The sequence below is a fragment of the Labeo rohita genome, chromosome 23 (genome assembly GCF_022985175.1).
Source record: "Labeo rohita strain BAU-BD-2019 chromosome 23, IGBB_LRoh.1.0, whole genome shotgun sequence".
NCBI lineage: Eukaryota > Metazoa > Chordata > Actinopteri > Cypriniformes > Cyprinidae > Labeo > Labeo rohita.
The window spans coordinates 27989131-28006760 of NC_066891.1; the positions used below are offsets into that span (position 1 = coordinate 27989131).

General features: G+C 35.0%; 1 protein-coding gene across 4 annotated transcripts in view; it reads right to left on the minus strand.

Annotated features, from left to right (window-relative positions):
• Positions 1–1798: 1798 nt before the first annotated feature.
• Positions 1799–17630, minus strand: part of rbm10 (RNA binding motif protein 10) — a 28291-nt gene continuing 12459 nt past the window's right edge. For 2 of the 4 annotated variants that reach the window (XM_051096328.1, XM_051096326.1), the window contains exons 8-23: positions 17385–17445; positions 17135–17293; positions 14886–15046; positions 14677–14774; positions 14425–14512; positions 13435–13624; positions 13268–13353; positions 13067–13154; positions 10564–10655; positions 8241–8429; positions 7920–8093; positions 7774–7836; positions 5034–5210; positions 3751–3816; positions 3534–3622; positions 1799–3368 (exon numbers count right to left, since the gene is read on the minus strand). In XM_051096328.1, coding sequence (XP_050952285.1) covers positions 3296–3368; positions 3534–3622; positions 3751–3816; positions 5034–5210; positions 7774–7836; positions 7920–8093; positions 8241–8429; positions 10564–10655; positions 13067–13154; positions 13268–13353; positions 13435–13624; positions 14425–14512; positions 14677–14774; positions 14886–15046; positions 17135–17293; positions 17385–17445 — 1854 coding nt within the window. In that variant the 3' untranslated portion in view covers positions 1799–3295. Of the gene's footprint in view, positions 3369–3533; positions 3623–3750; positions 3817–5033; positions 5214–7773; positions 7837–7919; positions 8094–8240; positions 8430–10563; positions 10656–13066; positions 13155–13267; positions 13354–13434; positions 13625–14424; positions 14513–14676; positions 14775–14885; positions 15047–17134; positions 17294–17384; positions 17446–17630 lie in introns of all 4 variants that reach the window. The other 2 variants (XM_051096327.1, XM_051096324.1) reach the window with 1 other exon arrangement.

Genomic DNA, 17630 nt, shown 5'->3' on the forward strand with positions numbered 1-17630 from the left:
TTTTTCTCGAAAGTTTTCATGCCTGTAACTCAAGAAGATATTTTAATGCCCTTTTAGATATTGGGACTTAACAAACTTTTGGCATCTTTATTTTTAATGCCCTATAAGACTCAGTTCCAGAGATATTGAAATTTCAAAATAGCTCCAGCAGTAAATCATTCAAATGTATATATTTTCAGTAGTCACAAACCAAATGTGGTCAGTTTGCAAAAATATGACACTTCTGTTCTTTTAAAGAGGAATGTGTGAAGAACAAATAACATTAAAACTAGAGATGTATCTCATTTATTTCTGTCAAGACAACTGCATTGAGCATACCTGTTTGAGTGCCATAAATATTCTCTTTCCAAAGTTTGCATGCCTGTAACTCAAAAAGTATTAAAGATATCGCCATATGATTTTAGATTCTACTTGTTAATAAACTTTTCTTTTGGAATCTTAACTTTCAAGCCCCTACATCATTCAGTCCCAGAGATATGGGGATCTCAACGAGGCTCCATGTCCAGATTGTTGAATGTTACCCTTTTCAGTGGTTGAAAACCAAACGCTGGTCACTTTGTTTACACCCAATCCTTATTTTATTTAAAGAACAATGTCAGAAGAAATAGTTGAAATTAGAATTGTATCTTGTTTCCCTCTATCGAAACATGCCTGTTTGAGTCAAATGAGCCATATTGAAATACCATTATCTCTGGAAGCGAATCTCATAAGGTCTTAAAAATATAGATGCCAAAAGAAAAGTTGGTTAAGACCCAATACCTAAAAGGGTATTAAGATATCTTTAATACTTCTTGAATTACAGGCTTGCTAACTTGAAAAGTGCTGTTTTACTAACAGACCTACCAATCTCTGTGTAAAAATAACATTGTGATGCTGCCATCTTTCTGAAGTAATATTTACCACCCTGTAACTTGACTCAGTAATTAATCAGTTTAATTACTGATTACTCAGTAATTAATCAGTCTATGACATTTAATATTTTGGCTTTCATCACTATACATACATATTCTTCAGAAAAAATATTAGCAAAATAAAAAATTTGAGCCGGGGGAAGTTTTTGAAATTTGGTTGATTTGACACAGAATGACCCTGGTTAATATTTTATGGAAACATTGTTTCAGGATTCTTTGATGAACAGAAAGTTCAAAAGAACAGCATTTATCATCTTTTGTAACATTATAAATGTTTTTAGTGTCACTTTTGATCAATTTAATGCATAATAATGAAGAAAAGTATTCATTTCTATTCTGGAGTAATGCTGAAAACTCGGCTTTGATCACAGGAAAAATTTTTTTTTTTTTTTTTTTTTTAAATGTCATAATAAAAAACTGTTCTTTTCAATTGCAGTAATATTTCACAATATTATTGTTTTTCAGCCTTGCTGAGCATAAGAGACTTTATTAAAAACATTCAAAAATTGTACTGTTTAAAAACTTCGGACAAGTACTGTCTCATGAAATCTGTTTTCCCATTTATGTATGTATGCATGTATGTATTTATTTTTCCAATATATATATATATATATATACAGGATTACAGCTTTTTCCCATTTTAATTTGACTGTTTTAATGGTTAAATTAAATTTTACATAAAAAAGCATGTCTAATTAATTAAAATGATGAAACTTACAAAATTTAACAGCAACTTATTAAAAGTTTAACAAAAAGATCATTGAATCATTACAATTAATATATATATATATATATATATACACACATACACACACACACACACTCACACATACTTGGGAAATTACTGTATATTGTGGCCTACAAATAATCTGACAGAACAAGTCGAATTGATGTCAAAACAGGAAGCTGTATTGTGCAAATGCATTCTTTCAACACACATTGGTGGTTGAGGGACAAATTCACTCATTGCAAAAGTCCCAGATGGTTATGGGGTCACTGTATCACAATGATCTGTACGGGTCAATTTCACAAAGAAATCTCACAAAGTCAAATTTCACAGCTAAATTTAAAAATGAAATGATTTATGTAGAACTAAATAAAACAATTCTGCTTTTTCACATAACAGTAAACACTATTTTCCACATTTTGTTCCACATAAAATGCTTAACTGGAATGAAAATAATGCAACAATACAACATGAAAAATCTTAATCACCCTAAAAATAAACTCAGTTTTCTTTTTTATTAAATACAGTTTAGTAAATTATTATATCACACTTCGATTTGGGGAAATCAAGACCTAGACATGTTCTTGAGAGGTTTTGTGAGATTCTCTTACTGCACTGAGAAATGAATATGAAAATGAAAAATTCTCTGTAATCCTTTCAACATGTCACATTCTCCATATTCATACAGAATTTTCTACTTTCAAATAAAATAATTAATGAAAACAAAATGTAATCCTTTCATTAGGAATCAATTTTAAACAAACCGGTCCAACAAAATGGGCTTTCAGCCCCTTCTAAATGACATTTAAGCAAAATTAGAATTTGATGATCATTTACATGATTTTTTAAGTTTGCATAAACAACAACAACAATAAAAACATAACGGCACTTAGTGCTCATAAGGACATACACTCACAAATTCACTCTGTCCATCTTAAATTCACATAAACAAACTGTATGTCAGCTTATATAATCTTAAACAGTTTATATAGTCTAAATCATATAATTTGATACATATTTACTGCAAATCAGATTAATAAAAATTCATATAAGTAAACAATAATCATCTGCTGTGCCTTTTTGTCAAGATAATCACTAAGTCTAATCTACTGTGCAAGTCGACACAGACAGCTGCTGTCTGTCATTTCTGCATAGACTGTCATGTCATACAAGACATGCAAATGCATAGCACACTTACTAGCAAAGCTTCTCCTCGGGGCCCATGATGGCTGTTATTCAAATCATACTTAAAGGGACAAAAAGACTGAATTACCCAAGTTTTCCATCCTGACATCATTTTCACAGCTTCCCAGAACAGCAAAATGTTTCATAAATTCATCACATCAACAAATGTTCACAAATTGCTTTTTGGGAAGCTGACAATGGGCTGAAGTTATTATTTACAGTAACTGTGCTATCAATAGTAGCTTTTTTGTATTTCTCAGGATCCTGAGGGGTTTTCTTTAAATTAACCTGAATCCCATAAAGTATATATTTTTATATAAAAATCTCATCATTTCCATATCATTCTCTTCTATGTGAAACATCCTGATGATGGTCTCTTAGCTGCACTGCGCACATGTTCCGCACCATATGATTAAAAACTGCTCACGAGGCATTGCGTTTAGCACTGAAGGAAGTCCAAAGACCAACGCTATTATTCCACTGGCAGGTTTCGAATGAAAAAGCCTTTTTCCATCCTTCCTGGAAGCATCTGAGATCCCACGCCACTGTTGATCACAAGCAAGTACAAAAAAATAAGACACATAATACACTCGAACGCCATGGTATTAGCACAGTACACCCTTCAAATAACGTGGTGTTACTGAAACTGTGACAGCTATGCATTTAATGTGACTGCATATGTGAAGTATGGCTTGACTTGTTTCACTCACACAGGGCTGAATCTCCTCTTTTTTGCATCTGGTGCTTGTGGAACGGCCCCTTTTTCTCTCCTTTCTGCTGCCCGGTCCCTGTATTTCAGCTAAAATGAAGAGTGCCACCCAGAGGTCAATACTTTAAAAGCATCAAAGCAATGAAAAACTGGAAATTGTTTTTTGGAAATCGTATTTAGACACTCCTGATTTTATCAGAGGTCTCAGGGGTATTTACCTCTGTTTCTGATCGCTCTTGTGTCTCTGACTGAGTCTGTCTGGCTCTCTTCTGCTCCAGATTTTGCTGAGCATGGATGAACAAAGATCAAAAATATGAATAAACTGTATTGTTCCATTTATTTATTTGACATTCAGAGTATCATGGTACTGTGGTTAGTTACTGGAGCCTGCATTATGATTTGTACCACCAAAAATATAACCAAAATGAGACAAAAATGAATAATCAAGAGCGTGTGAATGATAATTTGGTGCAAGTGTTGTTAAGTTGCCTTGGGCTTGCTGAATCCCTGTACTGTAAACCAAGCTAATACAGTTGGTCTAGTTATGTAGTTATTGCCAATGTTATATTTTCAGTTTTCATTCTAGTATACGTTTCAGTAATATTGTTATATGATATATATATATATATATATATATATAATATTGTTATATGCTATATATATATATATATATATACACACACACACACATTGTATGGGTCAAAATTACCGATTTTTCGTATTATTTTAAAGATCATGTTCCATAAAGATACTTTGTAAATTTCCTACCATAAATATATTAAAACTTAATTTTAAAAACTTAATTTTTTTTTAATATGCATTGCTAAGAACTTCATTTGGACAACTTTAAAGGTGATTTTAATATTTTATTTTATTTAATATTTTATTAAAATATAAAATATTTCGATTTTTTCTTTTTTTTTTGCACCCTCAGATTCCAGATTTTCAAATAGTTGTATCTCGGCCAAATTTTGTCCTATCCATTTTCAGAACACAAATTAAGATATTTTTGATGAAATCTAAAAGCTTTCTGACCCTGCATAGACGGCAACACAACTGACACATTCAAGGCCCAGAAAGGTAGTAAGGACATCATTAAAATCGTCCATGTGACATCAGTGGTTCAACCCTAATGTTATGAAGCTATGAGAATATTGTTTTTGCACAAAGATAACAAAAATAACAACTTTATTCAACAATTTCCTCTCTTTGATGCATGCTCATGACAGTACCACAACCGTAGATGAACCAAGGTCTTACGGGTTTGGAACTACATGAGGGTGAAAAATTAATGGCAGAATTTTCATTTTTGAATAATTCTGTTGATTAAACAATGCAAAAATATGTTTCCAATAAATTTAGTAGACAAAAAACTCCAGGCAACATTTTATAAGTGATCTAGCAGCTTTATACAACTTTTTACAGTGTCTATAAGAACAATAAGAAGTGGTATGGCTCATGTTGGCAGATGTCAAGGCATCGTGTGACGTGCATGACTCACTCGGTGTAGCTCAGAGAGCTGCTGATGTCTGATCAGAGCCTCTTTACTGGGGAACTGTCTCCTGCAAAGCAGACAGGCCAATTTAGACCAGTCTGTCAGTCTCTCCTCTCGCTCTCCAGCCTCCTCCTCACTGTCTGTCTCTCCACTGTATCCAGCCACCAGACCCTGAGGAGGACTCTGCTGAGAGACAAGACCAGCAGACAGAAAAATATATTTTTAAAACACTGCAGTGCTAATAATAGAAAAGGTTTTTCGAACAGAGTTCAACACGAAAGATTCAAGCAATGGTACTTTGTATGGTACTTGGTTTGTATATGTTAACAACATAAAATATAAAAAATAAAAGGTCATAATGTAACAAAACAAACAAAATTCAACAAATAAAATCAGATTGTAAAGTAAGATGAAAACATAAATCCAAAATTAAATTTAATTAAAACAAACAACAACAACAACAACAAAAAAAAAAACATAAAATAAAGCAATAATAAAACCAAAATCAAACCAAACACAAACCAAGAACAAAGCAAAGCAAAGCAAAACAAAACAAACCAAGAACAAAACAAAACAGAGCAAAACAGAAACAAAACAGAAAACAAAACCAACAATGCAAAAACAACAGAAACCAAGAACAAAGCCAAACAAATCAAAACAAAGCAAAACCAAACAAACCAAGAACAAAATAAAACAAAACAGAAAACAAAAACAACAACAATGCAAAAACAACAGAAACCAAGAACGAAGCAAAACAAATCAAAACAAAGCAAAACCAAACAAACCAAGAACAAAATAAAACAAAACAGAAAACAAAAACAACAACAATGCAAAAACAACAGAAACCAAGAACAAAGCAAAACAAAGCAAAACAAAAACTAAACAGAAAACAAAACCAAGAACAAAGCAAAACAAACCAAGAACAAAGCAAAACAAAACAAACCAAAAACTAAACAGAAAACAAAACCAAGAACAAAGCAAAACAAACCAAGAACAAAGCAAAACAAAACAAAACAAACCAAGAACACAGCAAGACAAAACAAAACAAACCAAGAACACAGCAAAAAAAAACAAAAACAAAAAAAAGCAAAACCAAACAAACCAAAAACAAAATAAAACAAAACAGAAAACAAAAACAACAACAATGCAAAAACAACAGAAACCAAGAACAAAGCCAAACAAATCAAAACAAAGCAAAACCAAACAAACCAAGAACAAAACAAAACAGAGCAAAACAGAAACAAAACAGAAAACAAAACCAACAATGCAAAAACAACAGAAACCAAGAACAAAGCCAAACAAATCAAAACAAAGCAAAACAGAGCAAAACAGAAAACAAAACCAACAATGCAAAAACAACAGAAACCAAGAACAAAGCCAAACAAATCAAAACAAAGCAAAACCAAACAAACCAAGAACAAAATAAAACAAAACAGAAAACAAAAACAACAACAATGCAAAAACAACAGAAACCAAGAACGAAGCAAAACAAATCAAAACAAAGCAAAACCAAACAAACCAAGAACAAAATAAAACAAAACAGAAAACAAAAACAACAACAATGCAAAAACAACAGAAACCAAGAACAAAGCAAAACAAAGCAAAACAAAAACTAAACAGAAAACAAAACCAAGAACAAAGCAAAACAAACCAAGAACAAAGCAAAACAAAACAAAACAAACCAAGAACACAGCAAGACAAAACAAAACAAACCAAGAACACAGCAAAAAAAAAAACAAAAACAAAAAAAAGCAAAACCAAACAAACCAAGAACAAAATAAAACAAAACAGAAAACAAAAACAACAACAATGCAAAAACAACAGAAACCAAGAACAAAGCCAAACAAATCAAAACAAAGCAAAACCAAACAAACCAAGAACAAAATAAAACAAAACAGAAAACAAAAACAACAACAATGCAAAAACAACAGAAACCAAGAACAAAGCAAAACAAAGCAAAAACAAAATAAAACAAAACAGAAAACAAAAACAACAACAATGCAAAACAAAACAAGAACAAAGCAAAACAAAACAAACCAAACCAAGAACACAGCAAGACAAAACAAAACAAACCAAGAACACAGCAAAAAAACAAACAAACAAAAAAAAAAAAAAAAAAAAAAAAAAAAAGCAAAACCAAACAAACCAAGAACAAAATAAAACAAACCAGAAAACAAAACCAACAATGCAAAAACAACAGAAACCAAGAACAAAGCAAAACAAAGCAAAACAAAACAAAAACTAAACAGAAAACAAAACCAAGAACAAAGCAAAACAAAGCAAAACAAAACCTAAACAGAAAACAAAACCAAGAACAAAGCCAAACAAACCAAGAACAAGGCAAAGCAAAACAAAACAAACCAAGAACACAGCAAAACAAAACAAAAAACCCCAAAAGCAAAGCAAAACAAAACAAAACCAAACAAATCAAGAACAAAATAAAACAAAGCAGAAACCAAAACCAAGAACAAAGCAAAGCAAAACCATGTTTCTCTTTCTTCTGGATGTTTGATCTGTTCCATCAGAACCAGAGGTTGCTCTGTTCAAATTCCTTGCTTTGTATATGTTAACAACTTAAAATAACAAAGAACAAAAAGCCAATCAAAAAAAAAAAAAAAAAAAAAAAAATCTAAATATAGCATATCAGAACAACAAAAAGATGAAACAAAATCCAAAATAAAACAAACACCAACCATACCATAACAATGAAAACAAAACATAAGTGAAAAAGAAAAACAAAACACACTTCTCTTTCTTCTGGATGTTTGATTTGTTCCATCAGAATCTGAGGTCTCTCCAGCAAGGCACCCTGTGAAAAAAATCATCAGTTATACAAATGAAAAAGGTGGCATTTTAAGAGCCTGGCATTAATCAGATGTGTAAAAACCCAACCTTCATCTCCAGGACGGCGTAGCCTGCATCAGCGCTGGCAGATTCCCTCCTGTCATCGGGTCTCCCCTGTGCCATCAATCGAGAGTTAGTGCTCAGTGAGGAAGAGGAGGACGCTCGCCCGTTGTCCTTCTGCCTGTTCAGACTTTTGGCCCAGCGCTCCATGTCTTTGGCAATCTGAAGAAGCATAAAAACTCAATTTAAATGACATCTTTACAAAACCTCTACCACATCAGTATACCTGAATGTGCAAAATCATTCACAAGCAGTGAGCATCTCTGATTTCTGACTGACAGCTTTTACTGCACAAGTTTGAGGTTGTACCTGCTGTGCCGTCTTATTCTTGGGCTTGTCCTTCTTGTCCTTGCTGTTGGGAGCACCTGTAAGGTCAGAGATCGTTCCTGTGGCTGCAGCGTCTGTGCCGTCATCGGACGTCTGTGACGGGGCGGGAACATACGTGTGTCTTTCCCCATCCCAGTACATGTACTGCTGTGTATGGGGATTATAATAGTACTAGACGGACATCACAAAGACAAAAACAAACAGCAGCATTATCAGTATTAGTATGCATGTATAAGAAGCCGTGTTCAGTTACTTACTAAGCCTACAAGCCTGACAGACTGGACATTAAAGCGATAGTTCACCCCAAAATGTAAATTCTGTCATTAATTACTCACCCTCATGTCATTCCAAACCTGTAAGACCTTCATTCATCATCAGAACACAAATTAAGATATTTGTGATGAAATCCAAGAGCTTTCTAATCCTGTATAGACAGCAACACAACTGACACATTCAAGGCCCAGAAAGACAGTAAGGACATCATTAAAATAGTCCATGTGACATCAGTGCTTCAACCGTAATGTTATGAAGCTACAAGAATATGAACATGACTTATTCAACAATTTCTTCTCTTCCATGTCAGTCTTCGACACATGTTCATGAGAGTATCACAAAAAATATTCACGTAGTTTCATAACATTATGGTTGCACTACTGATGTCACATGGACTATTTTAACATTGTCCTTACTACCTTTCTTGGTCTTGAAAGTGTCAGTTGTGTTGCTGTCTATGGAGGGTAAGAAAGCTCTCGGATTTCATTAAAAATATTTTAATTTGTGTTCTGAAGATGAACGAAGGTCTTATGGGTTTGGAACGACATGAGGGTGAATAATTAATGACAGAATTTTTACTTTTGGGCGAATTATCTCTTCAATTATGTAATGGGTTTAGAGTCGCACAATATACCGGTACTTAAAAAGTATTACGATACCCTGCTCTTAAAAACGGTATGATTCCGCATTATACTAGTACCGGTACTTTAAGAATGAGTTTTAATAAGAGGCGTATTTCTGCGTGTCTGTGTTAGTGAATGGTGCAGACGCACAGTTTTGTTTACTACACACATACGCTTGATGCTCGCTGTGTTTTCAGCATCTGCCTCCTCAATATATGAGTACATGAACACATGAACATAATCTCTAGAACTGCTCTGAGAGTCTCTTCATGAGCATTTTACCGTTTCTTTTGCAGAAAACTATCATCATATAATAAAGACCGTAAATGTCTTCACAGCAACCAGTTTGCTTTAACTTGACAGTCAGAAATATATTAATATATTATTTGTGTAAACACAGTACCAATACTAATAATAAAAATATTATTAAAACAATGTTTAAGGAATATTTTACATACACAACACAGTATTTCTAAAAAAAGAAGAAAGAAATAGCCTATAATAAATTAATACTTAATTAGATTTGATAATCCTTTATAAATAGACATGCTTTTGATTAGTAAAATGTAATGAAATGATTAAAATAGAATTCGGAAAATTAATGGAAAACACAGATTCACAAACAAAACTAAATTTGAGAAAAATAATAAAACATATTTCACAGGCCTTAAAAACGTAGTTTTTCTTTTCAATAAATTGCTGTTAAATTCTGCAAGTTTCATGATTTCAATTAATTAGACATGCTTTTGGATAAATATTTTTTTTAATGTAACTATTAAAATAGAGTCCAGAAAAATTTAAATGGAATTTAGGAAAAAATAAAACTGATTTCATAGGGCCCTTTTTATTTCAGCTGTGTCTTTGTTTTATTGTAGTTGTCCTTTAGTTTGTTACTTGCATCTAGGTTCTTATTATTAATAACAAAGATAAAACAACAAAAATGACTATGTCATGATATACATAGCTGTTGTGAAATAAAATTACTATATCATGAAATAAGATTTGGCTTACCAATAAACTTACCAATATAGCAAAGATCTCTATATACTTGTAGGCTCGGTAGTTGTTCACCATAATCCTAGTAGTGGCACTGGCATGTGATTATTATTATTATTATTTTATTTTTATTTATTTTTTTAAAGGGGGGATGAAATGCTTTGTTTTAATAGATAAAATAACTATGGTCTCCATTTGGATCATCTAATATTCAATTACTTTTCATGTTGTTCTATGTTTTTTCGTAGTATCGGTTCAGGAGTAGTATCGTGATATTTTAGTCAGGTATCGTATCGAAGTCAAAATTTTGGTATCGTGACAACACTAAATGGGTTAGAGCTAAATTCTGCAGGACAGTGCCATATTTGAGGAACTCTTCTTTAACTCTTCTGGTGGAGTAATGCCTTCCTTACCTGTGAATTTGGGTCATAGTAGAGGCCTGTAAGAGGGTCGTAGTAATAGCCAGAGCTCTCGTCGTACTGGTACGTGGACACATCAGGATCCGCTGTGGGACAGAGGAAATACAGCTGATGCACCTCATTCATATGAAACTGAATATTCATTACGTCAGCTGAAATAACTCTAAATTCAATGGCAAGAAAAAGTATGTGAACCCTTTGGAACTGCTTGGGTTTTCTGCATTAACTGGCCATGAAATGTCATCTTATCATCATCAAGGTAACAAATAGACAATCATGTTGTGCTTAAGCTAACAACACAGAAACAAGTATAATCTGTCCTAAACATCCCATTAAACACTGACAGTGTTATGAAAAGAGCAACTGAATTTTACTTTGTTGTTGTTACCTAGATCCACAACAGGTTTCATGAGTCATTCAAATGTCCCTTTTAGGTTCTGATCAGTTAAACTGCATATACTGTAGTTAAAAGCATATGATCCTGATCTTCCTACTCAAAAAGTATAGATCCCCTTCTCTTTTAAAGGAAAAGTCCACTTCCAGAACAAAAATTTACGGATAATGTACTCACCCCCTTGTCATTCAAGATGTTCATGTCTTTCTTTATTCAGTCATAAAGAAATTATGTTTTTTGATGAAAACATTTCAGGGTTTTTCTCCATATAATGGACTGATATGGTGTCTGCGAGTTTGAACTTCCAAAATGCAGTTTAAATGCGGCTTCAAATGATCCCAAATGCGGTTGTAAACGATCCCAGCTGAGGAAGAAGGGTCTTATCTAGCGAAACGATCGGTTATTTTCATAAAAATAATACAATTTAAATACTTTTTAATGTCAAATCCTCGTCTTGTCTTGCTCTCCCTGAACTCTGTGTATTCTGACACAAGACAGTTTGGGTATGATGAAACTCGTATTTTCGTAAGGCTAAAGCGCATTTTCTCCCTCAACTTCAAAAATCATTTCTAAAACATCCTACATCGCTGCAGAAGTACTGACTAGGGATGAGCGAGTACAGCATTATCTGTATCTGTATCTGTATCTGTTAACCATATGAATTATCTGTATCTGTATCTGTACTCGGAGTGGGCGGGGCCTAACCCGGAAGTGGGTGGGATTTAACCTGGAAGTGGGTCATGTTGTCTTGAAATGGGCGGGGCTTTAACCGGTATGTTATTTTAAGCATGCAATTGATATGGGTTGATCAGAAATTGTTATATTTATTGCTGATTAGAAAACTATTTACATGACAGCATCAGCATTGAGCTTCAGATCAGTGGTTTTGATCATGATAACAAACGAACTATATACAGAACAAGTTTTGCAACAATGAATACAACACATGCGGTTGCAATTATGAAGTAAAATGTAATGAACAAGAGTTTTCATTTCAACAACTTTCTTTTTAACCTTGAGCAGTGTGATTTTTTATTTATTTATTTATTTATGAAATACAGAAAGAAAGTGTCAGACACTCAGTGCGTGAAGTAAAAAAAACTGGTCAGAGCCAGCTGACGGTTTAAAAAAGAAAAAAAAATTCTCCGACAGGCAGAGACGCGAGTCGCTTTTACCAAGCACCACGTCTGAACAAACCCCACGTTTACCAAAACTCTACTGGTTAAAAAGTAAGTACTACAAACAAACCAAAGTAAAAAACAAACCTGAAGCTGAAGAAACCCTAAACGTTAATGGAAAAAAACCCGCAAACCTGAGTGACTGAGGGAGAGAACAGAGAGAGAGCGCGCTGTTCTCTTCTCTTCTCAGTGTTCTGTGTGTGTGTGAGCAGAGCGGGACACAGCAACACAATAAATCTGTACGTGTGTAGGGGGAGGGGCGCTGTGACTAGCCTATCACAGAACGCAGACACAGTAAAGTACCCAATGAAAATTTTTATTCAATCCGAGCACAGATATTGACTCGTATTACTCGTATGATACTCGTACTCGGCAAAAGTGCTTTATCCGTGCCGGATACTCGTTTCAGCCGAGTATCCGGCTCAACTCTAGTACTGACCCAGTCTTTGCAAAGTGAACATGCAAAGAAGATCAAACACCCTTAACAAAAAAGGTAAAACAGCGATATAGGACGATTTTGAAGTTGAGGGAGATCATGAGATTCGACTTTTTCGACATACCCTTACTGTCATGAACCAGAACCTAAACAGTCCAAGCGGAGTAAGACAAGACGACTGTTTGACATTAAAAAGCATATAAATTGTATTATTTTTATTAAAATAACCGATCGTTACTCTAGATAAGACCCTTCTTTCTCAGCTGGGATCGTTTACAAATGCATTTGTGATCATTTGAAGCTGCATTTACATCAACTAAAACATGACTGAATAAAAAACAGGATAAGTTGCCTAAATATAGTAAAAACTAAAAAGAACATTTGACAAAGGACTAAGACTAAATCTAAAAAAAACGTAACAAAATTAACACTAATACACATACTTTTACTTGTCATTGGCTTTGATTATGTTATAGATTGGTTGCTTACGGTACTGCTGGCACTCCAGAGCAGTTCCAGGTGTAGCAGGCTGGTTCGGGGTAGCAGGCTGAGGTTTTCCAATGATTTCCACCGGGGCCTTTGCACAGACACAAACACATTACGAGTAAAACAGTCCTTCAGAAAAGTCAAAATTATTGACTCAATTTTGATGAATCAACTAATCAATGAGCAGGAAAAACAGAACTCTACCTGATTGGCCAGTGTGGAGGTTGTCGTGGCGACAAGCTGAGTCTGGGATGCTGCGAGCGCCAATATAGAGGTAGCACCTGTTTCTCCTGTGATCAAATACACATTCACACTTAATCCAATACAAGACTCATGTTCTGACAGCAAATGTAAGTAAGCTGTGGTTATACCTGTAGAGGCTGATCCTCCATCAGAAGCACCTAATGTTGCGTGGCTAGTCAGTAGCGCAGGCACTGGCACTTTAAAGGCTTGCGCCTCTGCACTGACAACCTGCACCACCTCCTGTCCAAACACAGCTGCTGCCCCCTGCTGGTGCACACTGATATCACCGCTCTGAGCTGCACCCACAAGCTGGGCCGTCTGGAACAATAACCACACAATTTTTTTTAATAACTAACATTTGCTCCTCTAATGAATTTCAGCTTCAGACTGTTATGTAGCATGTTGTCTAAAAATCAATCTAAAAACTTATTTTTTAAATTTAAGACTTCTTCACCAATGCATGTCAATTCTCTTAAGGAAAAGTAGTGATGCACTGAAATTATTTCTGCCGCTAAAATATTTTTGGGCGAAATTGATTTTTTGGCTGCACTGTTTAGGAGGGTTAAAATCATTCACCAAAATGGTGATGTTTAATTAGTGCTTCTCCAATGGCAATGGCATGACTGTGTCAGTGTCTATTTAATGCACACAACATGGATAAACTGTCAGCAGTGTGGGCGCTATGTCTGGGTTGACAATATTGATTTCTTGTTTTGGTGCTCTTTAATGTGTTTCATGTAATTGCTCAATGCTTCAACCGCAGAAAGGCATCAATAAAACAGCTTGTAAACAATGCCATGTAACATTACATTTACCTCAGAAAAGCAATGTCCATAAACTCATTAGTCAGCTATAGAAATAACTCTAGAAAGGAGTATTTTGTATATATTATATTTTTACTTCACCTGTTGGCTTCACTATTAAATGCATGTTTGAATAAATCTGTCATAACAACAGGTTTTAATTATAGCCACTGCTAAATGTTTATATTTCAACAGTAAATATGTAGAAACAATTATATCATTAAAAATTTGTGTGTGCACATTCAACATCCTACAGCTAACTATTTACTACATATTAGTCTTTAATCAAGCCTAATTTTCCTGTGCTGGGGATACCTGAGTCACGGCCCACTGAGCTGCAGCTATAGCTGTACTCGCTACTGTTGCCACACTCACCCGATTCCCATCTGTCAGAAAAACATCACTGAGAGACAAAGAGAGAATTCATGAAACTCTGGAACATACATGTAAAGCATTACAGTACTAAAGTGTTCTGTAAACGTGTGGCTTTACTGCATTTTCCTGTTACACAACTATGATGTCAGCATAAAACTGCAGGATGATTATAAGTACAACATGAACTCGTACCGTTTGGAGCCCTTGGCAAACTCCACAGAAATGAGCTTTCCATCGATTGAGAGAGGAGGCTGCAGGGACTGGAGGATCTGAAGCAGCTGTGAAGCCTCCTAAAACACACACAATATAATATCTGTTTGTCTTACAAATATGGTTTGTAGCTGCGATACAGCCCTAACAAAACAAGCAAACGCCATTTGCAAGTAATGTCGTTGTCTTACCACAATAGTAGTGAGCTGAAGGAAAGCAAACCCTCGGTTGAGTTGCGTCTGTTTGTCTTTGATGAGCCGTACATTTGAAGGCGAGAGAGTAGCAAACGGGGCCAGAGCGGACAAAATGGCCTCCAGCGTCGTATGGGGTCCCAGATTCCTCAAAATCAGAGCTGAAGAGAATACATGTATAAAGAGCAATGCCTCAAAAAGAAAGTGTTAAAGGGACAATTCAGCCAAAAATGAAAATTTGTTATTAATTTATTTAGCTTCGGACCATACAAGATGTAGGTGATTTAAGATTAAGTCAAAGATTTTAAGCCTTGGCGATTTATAAAATGCAAGTCAATGGCTACCGTCACTTTAAAGTACCCATGATATCAAAATTAGAGTTTTTTTGGCTTTTAGTATGAATATGTTAGCCTTAAGGTTAAAGGAGAACTCCACTTCCAGAACAAAGATTTACAGATGATGTACTCACCCCCTTGTCATCCAAGATGTTGTAGACATCTTGTAGTCGTAAAGAAATATTTGAGGAAAACATTTCAGGATTTTTCTCCAATATAATGGACTGATATGGTGCCCCTGAGTTTGAACTTCCAAAATGCAGTTTAAATGCGGCTCCAAAGATCTCAAATGCGGTTGTAAGCGATCCCAGCCGAGGAAGAAGGGTCTTATCCAGCGTAAAAGATCAGTTATTTTCATAAAAATAATAAAATGTGTATTCTTTTTAATGTCAAATGCTCATCTTGTCTTCCTCAGCCTTTTTTCCAGTTCAAGACAGTTAGGGTATATCAAAAAACTCCCATCTCATGATCTCCCTCAACTTCAAAATCGTCCTATATCACTGTTTTACCTTTTTTTTGTTAAGGGTGTTTGATCTTCTTTGCATGTTCACTTTGCAAAGACTGGGTCGGTACTTTTGCAGTGATGTAGGATGGTTTTAAAATTATTTTTGAAGTTGAGGGAGAACATGAGATGGGAGTTTTTCGACATACCCTAACTGTCATGAACCAGAATACACAGAGTTCAGGCAGAGCAACACAAGATGAGCGTTTGAGATTAAAAAGTATTTGAATTGTATTTTTATATGAAAATAACTGATCGTTTCACTAAATAAGACCCTTTTTCCTGGGCTGGGATCGTTACAACCACATTTGGGGTCATTTGAAGCCACATTCAGCTTCTCATCAAACTTTGTCCAATCAAATGCTCTCTAGAATTTGACACGTCCCGCCCTCTACACTAAAAACAGACACTGATGCTGCAGCTGAAATTGGTCATTTGTTCACAGAATTAGTATTTTCTGTATAGGGAATGGCACGTTGGGGACTATATAGGGGATATGGAATGATTCAGACAGTTTAAATATGTTTTGGGGCAAAAGAAGTCTGGTTTCATGCTGTCACGTGAACCACCACAGTGCACACACAGTCTGCTCCAGTCCACAGACATCACGGAGTGGATCATAAGTGCAAATCAGCGCAGACCACAAAACGTATTGGACCCATTTGAATTCTACACAAAATGCTATACATTATAGCAATATACTGTAGATAAGATTGTGGTTGTCATATGATGTCAAATGTGGCTTTACCAAGCTCAACGGCTCTAGCCCAAGCTGTGATATAAACAAACACTAGCATATCACTGGTACATTCATTTTCGGTCCGAATTAGAACAGTTTTCTCAGTTCAGTGTCTGCTGGAGTAACTGGAACACTGAATGAGTCAGCAAAAACTAGCTTCACAGGATCACATATGCTGGTATTTTGGCTCTTTTTGAGTCATAGTGCATGTCAGGAACATCAGAAAAAGTTTTAACTGAGTAACTGTGCTGCTCGAGCCGCAAACGGTTTCAGACACTTCAGTCTGATTTGGAGAACTGGTTTAACTAGTCATTCAAAGAATCATTTTGAATCAGTTCAAAAGAATGATTTGTTTGCAAACCAGACATCACTCCTGACCATTTGCTGCCTGAGGCTCTGGATTACAGGTGATAATGCTGTAAGTAAAGTTCAGTTTCTTGCACAAACCATTTTTTCACTTCATAAGACCTCAATACATCGTCAGGAGCCACAGGTATTAATTTTGTGTTGCAATTCAGTGATATGCTTTTTTTGACTCTCAAACCGATGGTAGCACACTATTATGAAAGAAAATCTTTACTGTTATACTGAAGAAAATGGTCATGGATGGCCTGAGGGAAAGTAAATTTTCATATTTGGGTAACCAATCCTTTTAAATGTGTGCATGACTTACTGTCATTGGCAACTTCAGCAGCTGGGGATGAAGAACTTAAGTTGAGAATCGGAGCTGCTGTCTGGTATATGGCAGGAAGGGGCAGTAAACCCTGAGCTGAGTCCTTTAACTGCCCCAGAGGTAAAGTCTTTGGCACCAGAGGCAGCTTCAACTCAGCCTCTGAAAAGAAACAGCCATATGCACAAGGACTTACATTTATATCTATATGTTTTTACCATGCTGTCACAAATAATTGCACAATAAATCACACCTGATTTTGGTACTCCGCATTTGAAACACTTTTCTCTTCGTTTAAAGTTCTGCACTCCACACTGTCAATCAAAACAGATGTTCAAAATGCCCAATAAATATGGATCACTTTTATTATGTCTTTATGAACTTTGAATGTTTAGGGACAAAAATCTCTCAGGTTTCAATAAAAATACCTTCATTTGTGTTTTGAAGACACACAAAGGTCTAATGGATTTGCAATGACATAACAGAAAAAGATAACAAT